This window comes from Bidens hawaiensis, unplaced genomic scaffold, assembly GCF_021521415.1.
Source record: "Bidens hawaiensis isolate Kalapana, Puna unplaced genomic scaffold, B.hawaiensis_p1.1 tig00039571_1, whole genome shotgun sequence".
NCBI classification, from domain to species: domain Eukaryota; kingdom Viridiplantae; phylum Streptophyta; class Magnoliopsida; order Asterales; family Asteraceae; genus Bidens; species Bidens hawaiensis.
Genome location: NW_027505615.1, coordinates 24,818 through 40,004, shown reverse-complemented (window position 1 = coordinate 40,004; position 15,187 = coordinate 24,818). Strand labels below are relative to the sequence as shown.

The 15,187-nt window shown below is 33.2% G+C and overlaps 2 protein-coding genes across 2 annotated transcripts; one reads left to right on the top strand and one right to left on the bottom strand.

Annotated features, from left to right (window-relative positions):
• The first annotated feature begins 37 nt into the window (after positions 1 to 37).
• LOC143614305 (MLO-like protein 1) lies at positions 38 to 6,087 on the top strand. The gene is made up of 14 exons (XM_077087784.1): positions 38 to 391; positions 622 to 679; positions 1,747 to 1,958; positions 2,697 to 2,813; positions 2,901 to 2,961; positions 3,077 to 3,171; positions 3,516 to 3,590; positions 3,674 to 3,762; positions 3,989 to 4,038; positions 4,149 to 4,189; positions 4,502 to 4,711; positions 4,808 to 4,875; positions 5,497 to 5,557; positions 5,651 to 6,087. Exons 1-14 carry the CDS (start codon positions 266 to 268, stop codon positions 5,867 to 5,869), a joined length of 1,482 nt encoding a protein of 493 aa, XP_076943899.1. The 5' UTR covers positions 38 to 265; the 3' UTR covers positions 5,870 to 6,087.
• A 1,712-nt stretch (positions 6,088 to 7,799) lies between these two features.
• On the bottom strand, positions 7,800 to 13,047 carry LOC143614302 (uncharacterized). The gene is made up of 8 exons (XM_077087782.1): positions 12,433 to 13,047; positions 10,177 to 11,431; positions 9,221 to 9,362; positions 9,042 to 9,139; positions 8,872 to 8,937; positions 8,279 to 8,368; positions 7,965 to 8,141; positions 7,800 to 7,845 (listed from the first exon to the last, which is right to left on the bottom strand). The coding sequence occupies exons 1-8, from the start codon at positions 12,918 to 12,920 to the stop codon at positions 7,807 to 7,809; spliced, it is 2,355 nt and encodes a 784-aa protein (XP_076943897.1). The 5' UTR covers positions 12,921 to 13,047; the 3' UTR covers positions 7,800 to 7,806.
• Positions 13,048 to 15,187: the final 2,140 nt, after the last annotated feature.

Genomic DNA, 15,187 nt, shown 5'->3' with positions numbered 1-15,187 from the left:
TTGTCTAAAACCTTCTTCACAATCACGCGTAAAGCGTTCAATTACTTAAAAACTAAAACCCATTTCATTTCATTTTCATTTCAGTTTCCACCTCCACTCTCTTCACCTTCGTCTCCCTTAATTTATTATCATTATTAAACCCCCCAAATCACTTGTTCATTATAAACACACCCACAAACAACTTTCTTGAAACCTGCAAAAACCCTTTAGAAATCGATGTTTTAGTGGTCAAGATCGGATTTTGAACCCGACCCATTTGAGATCAATGGCGGCTGGTGAAGGTGAAGGCTCGTCGTTGGAGTTTACTCCCACGTGGGTTGTGGCTGCTGTCTGTACGGTGATTGTTGGCATCTCACTTGCTGTTGAACGCCTGCTTCATTATGCCGGAAAGGTTTTATTATTATTATTTTTTTAAATTTTTTATTATTTTTTTTACTGTTTTTGATATGGGTTTTGATTGATTAGTTGTTTGGTGGTATAAAGTAAAGTTTTTTTTTTGTTGGGTTGATATTAACGTTTTTGATATGGGTTTTGATTATTTGGTTAATTATTGAGGTTTTGATTGATTGATTAATTGTTTGGTGATGTAAAGTTAATTAAAGTTGATTACTTTTTGTGTAGAAATTGAAGAAAGCAGGGCAGAAGCCACTGTTTGAAGCTTTACAGAAGATCAAAGAGGGTATATTCTTTTTTAAAATTTTGTTTAATTTTCTTATGTTTTAGGTTTTTGATGTTTTGTGTGAGTATAAAAGTTTAGAATCTCTTTTTTTTCTTTTTCTAAATTTGGAGTGTGAATAAGCAGGACTTAATTTTAAAGTTATTATTTTGTTTGGGAGATTAGGATGGAATATATTTAGGATATAATTTCAGTCTTTTCAATTTATTTGTGAGAATTGAAGTGGAGGATATTTACTAAATATGGAGCATGTGTATACATTGTATACACATGATTCAACTTTAAACTTTTTAATTTTTTTTGTGAGATTATAATTTTACTAAATTTGGAGTGTTTTTGAGACGATGATTCAAAATCTTTATCATTTGAGTATCTGTTCTAAAATTAGGATGGTCTTTGACCTTTAAGGTCAAATATGCTAATTATGGACTATAAAAGTTTAAATTTGTAGGAATGTGCGTTTGATGAATTTTTGTAATGTTTTAAAGCCATTCTTTGAAAGTGCTATATTAATTTCAGTTTTCAATTTATTTGTAAGAATTGAAGTGAAATATATTTACTAAATTTGGAGTTGGTATGAGAAGGATTCATTTTTAAAGTTTTTAGTTTTTTTGTGAGAATGGAGTAAATTCACTAAATTTGGAGTGTAATTGAGGTGATTGTTCTGAAATTAGAATGGGTTTGACATTTAAGGTCAAACATGCTAATTTTGGACTATAAAAGTTGAAATTTGTAGGATCATAAGCTTGATGTGTTTCAAGTAATATTTGATAACCAATCATAAAAAGTCCTATATTAGAACAGTGTTTGTACTAAAAGGGTAAACATTTGTATAAAGTTTGAATCTTTAGAAATAAGAAGTTTGACCTAAAATGGTTATCAACTTTTCCGACTATCACACTTGGTGTTTTTAGGTAAATGTAGAAAGAAAGATAGATAATATGGAATTATGGACAACTTGATGAACTTTTGATGTAAAACGTTGGCGCATGTTTGATACTTCACAACCTTAATCCAGAAAAGCATAATCTTTATTGTTATCGAGCTAATCATTGTTATTTTATGTGCAGAGTTGATGCTTTTGGGGTTTATATCTCTTTTATTAACCGTTTTCCAATCAAGAATTGTCAAGATTTGTGTAAAAGAGAGTATAACCGAACACCTTCTTCCGTGCTCGTTGAGTGATAAAAAAGAGGCTTTAAAACCTAAACCCGAGGGTACATCTCATCTTCGTCATTTACTCGCGGAAGAAGCCGTGGCTGTTGGTTATTGTGCCGCGAAGGTAACAAATTTGGATCGTTTAATTAATGTCGGTCAAGTCTTTATTAGTAATCATATTCTTGACAAGTTTACCTGTAATCTAATAACTACAAAAGGATATACGAAATCTAGCTACATAAATCGAGTTCGTGTTGTTTTTGACTTTTTTTGTCGTAAAAAAGATGACAATAAAAATCGAGGTGACATTCAAGACACGAAGAGCATGTTTTTCTTAATGGTATTATAACATTTATTAAGGCTAAAAAACTAACAGTTTAAACAAAAGTACCTTATTTTTTTACTTTCCGGTTAATAGCCTGAGTTAAGTTTGTGTTTATTGTCTCTGTGGTTTGGCCATTTTAACCAGAGCAGTCCAAAATGGGATTTCTTTGTTATTTACATACTTAGTTTTTTAGGTGTAAAATGACTGAAATACCCTTGTACTTAACAGAAAATCTTATAGAGCAGTAACTGAGATGGTTACAAAAGATTTATTTTTGAACAAAACCACATGACAAATATGACAAAAAGATTACCTTTTGGATTGAATGGGTTAAAATGGTCAAACCACAGGAATGAAAAACGAACCGGATAATTAATTATTGCATGACACTAGAATGCTCATTGATTGTAACATTATACACAACTGGCTAAACCTTTAAAACACTTTCCTTGTTACTTGTTATACTATATGTTTGTTAAAGATTTCTCATGATGCATGAACCTTAATCTAACACTTATATACTTTCTGTTTTTACAGAACAAGGTCCCCCTTCTATCGCTTGAAGCATTGCATCATCTACACATATTTATATTTGTTTTAGCGGTCGTGCACGTGACATTTTCTGTCCTCACTGTTGTATTTGGAGGGGCTAAGGTTCGTATACAGTTAAATAGTTATACTATTTTTTTTCCTTATTACGATTATATCTCTCTTATCTCTAATATTATTGTCATGACTTAGATACGGCAATGGAAGCATTGGGAAGAATCTGTCTCAAAAGACAACTTTGACCACTCACAAGGTAAGGATTGAAAATAGTTGACCCTTTATGGTTTTCTTGAATTTAGTACACATTATCACTTAAATTAACACAGATAACGTCTATTTTCTTATTATTTATTTGTTGTAACATGCAGTCTTTATGCCGAAAGTGACAAATGTTAAAGATCATGACTTTATTAGGAACCGTTTTGTTGGTATTGGCAAAGGTTCTGCCATTCGTGGCTGGCTCGTAAGTCACTATCATATACTAATTATATATTTGTGTCTGTGTGTTTGTGTGTTCCTATTTGTAAGTCACTTTGGAAATGCGCATTTACGCACTGTTTAAAAAAGGATCTTTCTGGCGATATTAAAACTAAAATAATGTATGTAAGTATTAATTATGTATTAGTGAGGAATATTTAGAATAAAAATAAAAATTGTTTTTTCTTAATATTTTCATGATGACTTTCATACCATGCTCAATCATTTTGACCAATTATGTTTTTATGACTTTTATCACATAACAAAATAAACATTTATATAATTATTTTGATCTTTTTGTTGACTTTTTTTCTTTTATGAACATTTCAGCACTCTTTTTTCAAGCAATTTTATGACTCTGTCACAAAGACAGATTACGTAGCACTGCGTTTGGGATTTATTACGGTGAGGATCTTAATTCAAGACTATATATATTATTTTAAAGTCAACGTTCTTCTGTTGATTTTTGTTTTGTTTTGTTTTTGTAGACCCATTGCAAAGGAAACCTGAAGTTCAATTTTCACAAATACATGATAAGGGCTCTGGAAGATGATTTTAAAAAAGTGGTTGGAATCAGGTATGTGATTTCTTTATTTCTGAAGAACAATTTGTCTTTGATTTTATAAAATTTTTAAAATTTTAGTTACCAAATTTAAAAGTATAGTAGATTTTTTTTTTTGCATCAAAATTTTCAACTTGATGTTAAGATCTACACCCTTTTGACACTAGACAATACATATTTGGGAAAAAAAATCATTTTATTGGTTCATTTTAATAAAGATGTTTTGTTTTATCATTTGCAGCTGGTATCTGTGGGTATTCGTGGTTGTATTCTTGCTGCTGAACGTTAATGGTATGTGACACATTTTTAAGCTCTCCATTTACAAAGTTGAAATCTTTTCACGTGTTAATGAAACGGTATAAATTTTGTTTTTTATTGTTTTCTTTTCTTGTATTTTATAGGCTGGCATACATATTTTTGGATAGCATTCATCCCTTTCGTGGTAAGTACCGTTAGTCATTTACTAGTTATCATAATTTTTAATATTTAGAAAAAAATGCGCAAATGGTCAATGTGCCTATGGTATGACCATATTGCAAGTTTGGTCTCCCCATTTTAAAAATTGTAAACTTAGTCTAAACATCCGTGAAAGGATTGCACGTTTAGTCCCCATCATGTTTCCGTTAAAACCATCTGGGATTGACGCTGGACTGCTGGAGACTAAACATGGACCATTTGTGCAATTCTCTATTTATTTATATGAAGGTATTCTGCTTTATGTTAACTCGTACTTTATTTCTTTTGAATTCACCAGCTTCTACTTGCTGTGGGAACAAAGCTGGAGCACATAATAATTCAGTTAGCACATGAAGTTGCTGAAAAGCATATAGCCATTGAAGGTGATTTAGTTGTACAACCGTCAGATGATCATTTTTGGTTTCACCGACCCAAAATTGTGCTGTTTTTCATACATTTTATCCTCTTTCAAAATGCATTTGAGATTGCATTCTTCTTCTGGATTTGGGTATGTTTTTTTTTAACTTCATATGCATATAAAATCTGGAGCAATTAGTATTTGAGTTACTGGCATGCACTAATTTCTATTTTTTATTAATAATAGGTTCAATATGGCTTTGACTCGTGCATAATGGGACAAGTGCGCTACATTATCCCTCGGCTGATTATCGGGTTAGTTATTTGTTGCAGGAACATTTTTTGTGTGTAGATATGCACAATGTACATAAAAGTCCTCATTTGATTTTTAGGCTCCTTTAAATTTTCTTTTCCAAGTAAAATACTGATGTAGTTTTGATATTATGCTATTTAATATTTTTTTAGATTGACTTCTACATATTTGGTAATTTTAGATCTTTAAAATTTTTAGCTGATAAATGGTGTTGAGTTAGTGGGCTGAATTGGTCAACCTGAACATGACCCGTATTTTTATTTGTCAAAAGCATCAACCCTAACCCGTGCACGCCTTAAGTTGTGTAATCTAAACAAGTTAACGGGTTGTCAAAAAGTGGGCTAAACAGGTCATAAATGGGTTATTGGGTTGACTTGTTTAACTAAACGAGTTAAGGTCATCCCAACGGCGACAGGTTTTTTAAAATCGTTAGAAATGCAGACCCAAGACGTTTACAAAACAGTTTTGTGGTATCTTGAATAATATTTATTCTACATAAATTTAAATTGCTAGAACTTTAAATTTTAATAATAAGTGATTAAATATTAATTTAAAAAAACAGAAAATCTGACAATTGCATTCTGCATATAACTGAACCTTTTTAATTGTTGGTATTATTTCAGGGTGTTTATTCAGGTTATGTGCAGTTACAGCACTCTACCTCTTTACGCCCTCGTCACACAGGTATATATTATAACAAGATCCATTTTTTTTCATTATTAATATATTTTTTTTCTAAACAAGCAACTCAAATTCGTTTCAATGATCTAATTCCAGATGGGAACACATTTCAAGAGGTCGATATTTGACGAGCATATACAGGCTAAAGTTGTGGGGTGGGCTCTACACGCCAAGAAAAAAATGGCCCAAACCGGTGGGAACAATGGGACGGGCCATGATAGCTCAGCCGCAGCCACGTCAGCTGCTGCCACCTCAGTCGCCACATCTGCTTTAAAGACTATTCAACTTGGTAAAGTTAATCAGAACCAGCAGTGAAGTTGTGGCGATTGATATGATGCATATGTTAATATATTATTATGGTAGCTGAAAAATGAGGTCAGTCTTGGACCTATTGTTGCTATGGTGCGATGATAGTAATCGCGGTATAGCAAGTTTTTGTTTTTGGATGGTTAAAATGGTTTTAAGGATTTGACTTGTAACCTTTGGAGGTTTTATTAATGATATACTTTTAAGTAAATGCTTTATGGCTGGTATATCAATATTTGCTTCAGATTGTGTTTTCTTTTTTGATCTAACTGAACTCAATGGTATATCTTTTTTTTTTTGGAAAATCATTTGAAAGAAATTGAACAACCTTAGATTTAGACGATTCGTTTTGACCCGTATTGACAACTTGCCTAGTTGAATCCGTTAGCTAAATAAACCTGTCGAGTTTATCATCTAAATGTTGATGCTGTGTAGTGATCACCCTAATATGAGGCAAAATGGTAACGGGCCAAAAGGGATGATTGTTTAGTGCAAAACTATTCAACTATAATATTTCAAAAACCAACAGCAAACAATTAAATTTTAAAAACAAACCGTTACTGATGGTTTGGTTCTACTTTTGTTTTTATGGTTTAAACTTTTAAAGACATTTATCGACTTTGTTAGGTTTTATTTATATTTATAGAGTTAAAACTTAACGCCGTAACCAAGATCATGAATTAGTATACTTAAAGCATAGATATATTTTCTATATCATTTATGGCGTCATCTGGTTTTTGAAACCTAGTTGCCTTGTAAAGATAATCGGTTCAATGACCGTGCAGTTATAGAAACATTGGTGACAAGTATATACACCAACCATAATGAATTTTGTGTTTGAATGCATACATCACCCACCGTCTCCATTTTCCCTATACCATACGCTATAGATTGAATAACATTAAATTTTAGAACTTCTCTTTAAATATAGCCATCTATAACAATTAATGATAGTAAGTGATACACAGAAGTTCAAACACAATAAGTAATATAAGTTGATAAGGAAAATTAATTTGGCCTCGTGTTGGTGATTAGGTGGTGTATATGGGCCATATTACTCATAAGCTACTTTGAATTGGTTCGCTAAAAGCTGGAATATGGCCTAGCTTAAACGAGTTCAAGTGAAACAAGCCATATCCAAGCTCTCCTAAAGCAACAAGCCAGGCTTGAGCTTAGTCGATATCAGGCTCAACTTGATTCGTTTAACACACCTTTTAACAGTATATGAGTGGTGAGCCATACACCAAAATAATTAGTTATGAGATTATATCGTAATGTTACTTTCATTTCCAATGCCATACAGTACCATACCATCATTGTATCAATCACTACCCAAGAAACTACTATAAAATCCAATGACCTATTTGTAGGAGTTAAAACGATTAGAATGATAAAAAGCAGTTCATTACATATAACTAAATTATTGCAAGAAGAAAAAAAACCTAAATCGTTTATTTTTTTTCCCTATCAATTGTTAGTATTTCTTAAGTTTTCACATCTTACATACAATTGTCTATGTTATGCATGTAGAAAAATCATTTTACTTTTTTATGTTTCTTTCCTTTTCATTTTAAACGTTTAAATATACATGTATACCTTGTGTACGAAGTATAGCTACGCATGATTTACACAAGTGAAGGTTCTGTAAATAAAAGAAATTTGTTTATATACCGATGAATGAACATTGCATTTCAACAATTTTCTTATATTTTATTTTATTATATTTTTTTTTATATTTGAGAAAATAACTTTATTTCATTTGTTATTTTTGTACCTGAAAATAATGTTCGTAGAACCCTCCCCATGAATGATACAAGATAAAGACAGACAAATATAAGTGACCATTGATGAATAAAAGAATAGAATATAAAGAAAATATTTATACAAGAAAAAAACAAAAATTCAAATACAAGAAAATTATCTCAAAATCAACACGCTAACAACATTTAAAAGAGCTCCTCTGAATTAAACTTGTTCCAAGCTTCCTATTAATCAAGCACAATATGCAAACTTTTGTCAAATGTGGTTGTTTGGAACAACAATACATGTAATTATGATTATATTTTTAGGGCCAAAATAACCGAATGAAAATATAAATGAGTACCTTAAGGAGGTCGAAAACCTTCTCGGCTACGTATTTCTGTTGAAGATTAGCGCCTTTTTGTTGCACTTTGTCCGGATGAATACACAAAGTAGCCTTTCTATATACCCTTTTCACATTTGCACCGGTTATTAAATCAGTCAATGCAACGGGCTGCCAACCGCATCCGGGCCAAAGAACCTGAAAATAACAATTATATTATTTCAATACTATTAACTATGCAAAAGATAATTATGGTGTCAACTGTTACATAGCTAATAGGGGATCTGAAAACGTTATATTAAACAAAATGCTAAGAAAGAGATGGTGTGGCATACGTATTGTAGTGTTGATAGCATTGCACGCAGATTTCCTTCCTTTCCAGAAGCCCAACGTTTGATTTCGACATCCAAAGTTGCGGAAATCCTCTGACATGGAAACATAAAGGTCAGACAGAATATAAAATAAACGAGCAAAGAAAATATATTTGTTGAAAAGGAAATAGGTTGAAAGTAGCCCGAAGGGTATTTTAATGCATAGAACGTACTAAATCACTTTAACCAAAAACTTAGATTATATTGTATATTTGTAGGGCAAATAAACAACCCTAAAAACTTGCATAATATAAAGATTTACAACCAAAAAAATTAATATCAAACATACCTTTTTGAAAAAACTTCAATTTCATATTTATCCAATTTATAATGTTGACTAATATACCATTCTCCTTACACTTTACTTACATAACCTAGACCCTAAAAACTTGAATATTATGCAAGTTTAAGAAAATGGTATAAATGTCATGAATATGAAAATGGGTATATTTAATGATATGATTTTTTGTTGAGTAAATATGGTATTATGCTAGTTATGAAGTGGATATATGAAATTATCCCATTATTGTAATATTGTAATCATATTTAATGCTCACATGTCTTTCTTCCTGTTCCTTCTGAACTTGCAGATCCCGCTGATTCTTTTCAGCCAGTGCTTTAGCCTATGATTAAAAATCTCAACATCAAAAATAATGTACAAAAACTATACACTTCAGATTATGAAATGAAAAAGAAATTGCGACAATATTTGTTCAAAATCACATACTGCACGCTCTTGAGTACGTTGTTGTCTTTCCAACCTAGCTCTTCGTCTTTCCTCAGTTTCCCCTTCAACATCTTGGAACTCGCCAGCTGGCATGCCGGCTTTTGGAATAATAGTGTTAGCACTAAACATGATGAAGAAATCATAGGATTATTTTTAAAAAAATATTAATATAAATATACCTCCAAATATTGAGCTAAGATCGTCAACAAAATTAACGGAGGAAGATGCTTTCTTCACATTGGAAGGAACTGCACTACTAGAAGTCCGGTGGGCCCCTTGGTGCCCTCGTCTGTCTTGCGATAGTGGATCGGTTGCAGAGTCCTACATTTGAGATAAGGTAGAGAAGATAACCATTAACAAATAGACGGTCACTAAATATTATTAAAATACAGAAAATAGAGATTATAAAATGGGCAGGGCTGGATAACAGGTTGAAACTAGGGGTGTGCACGAAACCGTAAAAACCAAAATAACTGAAACCAAACAAAAACCGGCGGTTTGGTTTTATGTTTTGAAAAGAACTGACTTTTTGGTTCAGCATTAGTTTTGCATGTAAATTTAACCGATAAAACCGAATCGAACTGAATTAATGGATTTTCATTTTTCATTTTAGTTTAAATGTAAAACAATTTATAAGAATGTAATTAAATAGTGTAACCCACATACCCTAGACCACATGTGTAAATGTGTAATAATCAACTAATCTTTAATTAACAAAAATATTTGCACCCACAATTTTTAAGCCCAAACAGTAAAACCAAAACCGAACTGAACCCAAACCAAACACCAAAAAAACCAAAACAAACGCGATAAGTTTGAGCCCAAAACCGCGACCCAAAAGGACCCACTAGCATTTTCATCCACTAAAAGAGAACATGGATAAGGAATGTTGCAATCAAGATTACAAAAACGAGATTGTCACATTAATGTTCTGAATATTTTAATAAAACAATTTACAAGGTCATGTGTATAGAAATTAGACTATGGGTGACTTTCAAGTTTCAACCGTCCAAGCCATTTGATCCTTTTCCCCCTTTTAGCTAATTTTGTTTAACTCTACCCAGTTAACGCATTTACGATAATAAAAAAAACCCAAATTGATACATTTATAAGTAAACCTGTTAAAATTACTCACATTCGAACTTGTCCTAGCTTTTGGCACAGTGTTAGGTTGGGACCCCATGCTAAAAAAGGAATCAAGGTCATCATCATTTCTTTGTTGATACACCTTGGCAGCAGTGGCGGCCGCTGCCGCCGCCCGCTCACGAGCTTCAGCAGCGGCTCTTTCCCTAGCCTCAGCAGTCACCCTTTCTACAGCAGCACGCTCGGCTCTACGCCTTGCCTCTGCTTGTGCCTTTGCAACCGCAGCCTTCTTTTTCTCACGTGTTTCTTTCTCCTTAGCCTCTGCTGCAGCCTTGTCAGCAGCCGCCTTTTCTGCAGCCGCCCGCTCGGCGGCTGCCCGTTCTGCTCTTTCTCTAGCCTCAACAGCAGCTCGTTCACGGGCCTCGGTTTGAACTCTCTGAACAGCAGCCCGTTCGGCCTTCAGACGGGCTTCGTTGGCTGATCGTTCACGTGCTTCACGGTTAGCCTTCTCTACAGCTTGTCTTGCTTTCTCCCTTTCAATTTCCTTAATTTTCTCTCTCTCTTCCTCTGCTCTTTCTCTTTCCAGCCCGTCATGTGTTATCTCTTCATCATGCACAGGTTCTTTACTTCTAGGAGGATTTGCATATTTAGTAGAAAATGATGATGACGAGAAATCATTATCAAATGTTCTGGTAGTTGAAGCACGTGCTGGTATTGGAGGCGGTGGTCTTGAAGGTGGCGGGCCCCGAGTAATTTGTGTGAATAGAAGAATCTCTGATACAGTGAGCCATATGTCATCTTCACGCGGCACATGCTCTTCCGATTTGGGAGATGTGTAAACATTAGAACTTGTACCAGTATGTGACGTTTGATGAGATTCTTGAAAATGGTCAAAAGGCATCTTCTGTGGTTGACTTTCAGAGAATCCAAAAGAATACTCGTCAAATGGCTCTCGACTAACAGGACTTCGTGCACTGCCCACACTGGATCCTTCCTCTGAATGGGTCTGACTCGGGCCCTTTTTTCTGTTGTGTTTTTGCGTTTCCTTTAAAGATGCAGGTGGTGATTTATCGAAGGTGTTAAGGGGGTCCATGTCAGCAAACACATCCCCACTTGGTGATGTAACTCCAGATTTTGTGCTTTTGGATTTACCAATGTTGTTGAACTGTTCTAGTGGATCTGTGAAAAAACTCTGGGATGAAGAATCAGGGGTTGGTGTAGATTCTAGAACCACAAACGGATCATCCACTGCATTTGGTTTTTCCTGCGTGTTGCTAGTTGATGTAGGACTTGGGTCTGAATTCCATCTATTAAAGAAAGGACAATAAATGTTAAGAATTGATAAAAAGATAACTTGACTATGCTATGCATATTCATTATGTTTCTCGGTTACATACAAGAACAAAATTTATCAATTACAGCACTTTTTTTTTAATTCAAATCAAATTACACAATATAAATCATCCATAATGGTTGGGATAATTAACAGTTTGTTAGTTTCAAAACCAAGGAACCCATTTTCAAGCAAACTCTGAGGTTTCAGATAGTGACTCAAATGACAGCATGGCAGCCCATCATCAGACACATAGCAAGAAACCTTGTCATGTTAATAGATTATAAACAAGAGGCAGTTCCATGATTTCTCGCATCACGTTAGGGCTTGGTGTCAACTGTTGCATTTGTTCCAAATTCGGAAGTCCTATAAAATATTTCCATGCTTGGGAATGGTTATGTGGACATACTTGATCTTTTGCAGTTGTTACATGCACAAGATTGGGTAAAACATGCTTAATATTCTCACTATTACAATAGTGACTTAGTGAGAACCTAAGTTAATAAGTTGGATTCAAAACCAAGGCCAGTGATTAACATAAAGTATGGATCAGTTAACAATATGAGTATATTCCCAAAGGTAAAACACAAGAACGCGTGCGATGGAATACATAAACACAATACAGAATTATACTCAGATAGTCACAATTTGACTCCATACATGGAAATTGATTAAGACAGACAGAAGATGAGTTTTATAACATTGCAGAATAGCACAATTAAATTAGCCCAATATATACCATTAATTTAAGTTGATACGAAATACAAAATACAAAATACAAACTACTATTGCAATGCGTAAATGAATAACGTAATACGGCATTGAATCATATGTGAAAATGTAATTCAAAGGTTATTATAATCACTATATGCAGCAAACCTTATGGAAAATAAAGAGCAATTCACTAATTTGACTTATGCAATCTCAAAACTAACAACAATATTAGTAACAAATAATTCTGCTTAAAAAATATACCTGCTATTGGATGCAGGACTACTACTTCCAAATCCAGGAATCAAATCATCAAAACCTTCTGAACTCTTATCACTCCGATGCCGGTTCGGTTCCGCCTTCTCCGTTCGCCCGAAATCCCCAAACAAATCATCAAACTGATCACTCTGTTTAGGCGGAGAATTAAAAATATTATCTGATTTACTATTATTATTATTATTCATCACCCCTGGCATATTATCAAATACATCATCATCATAAAGCGGTTTATCATACACCGGTGAACTATTATTATTATTATTGGCTTTGAAAATTGAATCGTAATCGAATTCCGACATCGACGACGTCGTTTTGGTGTATTTCGGTGGACCGCCGAATACGTCGTAAAACATATCGTTTCCGTCGGTAGATAACGGTGACGTCCGGCGATCTCCGCCGCTGGATTTCATCGGAGCGGATTTGCCTTGCGGCCGGAATCCGAAATCCTTGGCTAATGAACCGAATTCGTCCATCCGGTCGAATAGATCTTGACGGTGTGTTAGGGTTAGTATTTGGTGGTGGTGGTGGTGGTTGACGGTGATCTCACGGCGGAATCTTTTTCCGTCTACTTGTGTTGATTATATTTCACTTTCTCATACTTTTCTTAAATTATTATTATTATTGTTATTATTATAGTTTTGTTTTTCTTTTAAAATAATAAGAATAATAATTATAAACTCGTGACATTTTCCGTGTTTACGGTTTTTGGTCTTCATGACATTTTCAACAAGTGAATGATAATTTGTCACATAATAAGACACTTGTTAATTATCATATACCACCACACCACCCTCACCGCCACCACTTGATGGTCGTCATTGTTGCTTTTTTTTTATTTTGATAAATTTTCTGTATTTTGAAGCAAATGTATTTTTATCATTTGTGTTTCACTCATATCTTTTGTGTTTGTCAAACAACGTTAAGTAATGATTCTTTCATTTTCATAGGTTAATCAAACAAGATGAAAAATGTTAATGATTTATTTTATCCCTCGTACATTTCATTCCCTGTTCATTTCAGTATCCTATACCGAACACACTTAGTTGTATTACTTCCAAAACAAAGATAATCAGTTTTGCAATTTGTAAGGTGTATCAGGTATGTATATTTAATTCTATTACCTCTTTATAGAATATAAATATATTAGTCAATTTCAATAAAGTTATTTAGTTATGAAAGTAACCATTGTTTTCTCTTTCATTAAAAGATGCATATCATTAAGTTTAAAGAAATAAAGTTGTAATCATTTATGCCATCTCGAACCACATGTTTCCCCTTTGTCATTTTTCACCATTAGTGCTACATACTAATGCCATTATTCATAAACGTTCAACTGTATAACAGTATTTAAAACCTAGTAGAAGAAACTCTCATGATTGATGTGGTTCAAGCGACAACTGAAGCCTGGTTGTACACGAATCCGAGTAACAACCATACCATTATACCCATTCATTACCTGTATATCAATATAAAAAGTTTAACAAGAATTAAACACTGTAGTTTAACTTGATTACAACTGTTCCTTAGTTTTAGATATCATTAAATTTTTGGGGTGCAAAGAAACATTACAAGTTCAATCATTACGAGTAATTAATGTAGTAACTGTGATTGTAGTTACTGCCTGATATAATGATACACATACGACTTTTAAATGATATTTGTCTAACTTCATAGATAATAATATCAAATACAATCAGAAAAAGTAGATGCTATTTTACGTTTCTTTTATAGAGTATAATATTTGTTCATTAATAGGTATTTTTTTAAAGAGGAAATAAGTTTATTTGACATACATTATGTCTCCTTCTCAAACTATTTAAAGACTTCACGCGTACACCATAAAGACATCGCTCTTTTTTCGCAATGGACTCCAATTAAACGCTAGTAGATTTGTCGCAATAGCAACTTGATTATGCCCCTTGAAATCTATATAAAACGTACCTTAAAATCTAAACAAAAGCGAAAATATGTGAGATCTCACTATGAAGATGAAAGCACGAAACTTGAGTGCCGGATCTAAATGAAAGCTAACTATGAAGAACCTAAGAAATTATGTGTGTTCTTATAGGATGGTAATTGTTATAGAGTATATACAATGTCCCTATCTCTACGTACCCGACATATGTTATATAAACACCCAACAAATCACACATTAATTACTAAATGAGTTAAAAACAATTGCTCGGGAGAAGTGGTTGTCACTGGTATGTAAATATAATCCTTTACCCCCGTGTTTTCACAATAACATCTTCATTAGGCCCCTCAAAATCAAAACAAAAGCGAAGCTCTATGGAATCTTTATTCCCGTCTCTAGGAATTATAAAAGCACGAATCTTGAGTGTATTTCAATAAAATTATCTATGAAGAATATAATTAGAAATCGCGTCGTGCATTTTTTTTCTTGCTATGTTAGTTGTCCAGGCTAAGTGGTTAAAATGCAAAATCTCATGATATAAAATATAATAAGAAAAATCGTAAAAAACACAAAATAAGACTAGAATATTGTGCATTAATTTGAAAAGATTACATGTGCATTAATTAGAAAGATTACATGAAATGATACTAGAATTAATATTGTGCATTAAATGAAAAGATTACATAAGACTAAAGAGGGGGGTAAAATGCAAAATCTCACCATTATAAATAACCCTAGCTAATAAGCATATAATCCCAACCATTCTTCATTCATTCTTATTATCTCTAGCTTATATATCATCAACACCGTGGTTGCCTGTCACCA

Excerpts from the sequence above, each read along its gene's own strand:
- LOC143614305 (XM_077087784.1), top strand. The coding sequence starts at position 266 with ATGGCGGCTGGTGAAGGTGAAGGCTCGTCGTTGGAGTTTACTCCCACG. Across the intron at positions 680-1,746 it reads TTTACAGAAGATCAAAGAGG|AGTTGATGCTTTTGGGGTTT; the intron begins GTATATTCTTTT and ends TTTTATGTGCAG. Across the intron at positions 2,962-3,076 it reads CAACTTTGACCACTCACAAG|TCTTTATGCCGAAAGTGACA; the intron begins GTAAGGATTGAA and ends TGTAACATGCAG.
- LOC143614302 (XM_077087782.1), bottom strand. The coding sequence starts at position 12,920 with ATGGACGAATTCGGTTCATTAGCCAAGGATTTCGGATTCCGGCCGCAA. Across the intron at positions 9,363-10,176 it reads AAGCTAGGACAAGTTCGAAT|GACTCTGCAACCGATCCACT; the intron begins GTGAGTAATTTT and ends TCTCAAATGTAG. Across the intron at positions 8,369-8,871 it reads AGGAACAGGAAGAAAGACAT|AGGATTTCCGCAACTTTGGA; the intron begins GTGAGCATTAAA and ends TTTCCATGTCAG.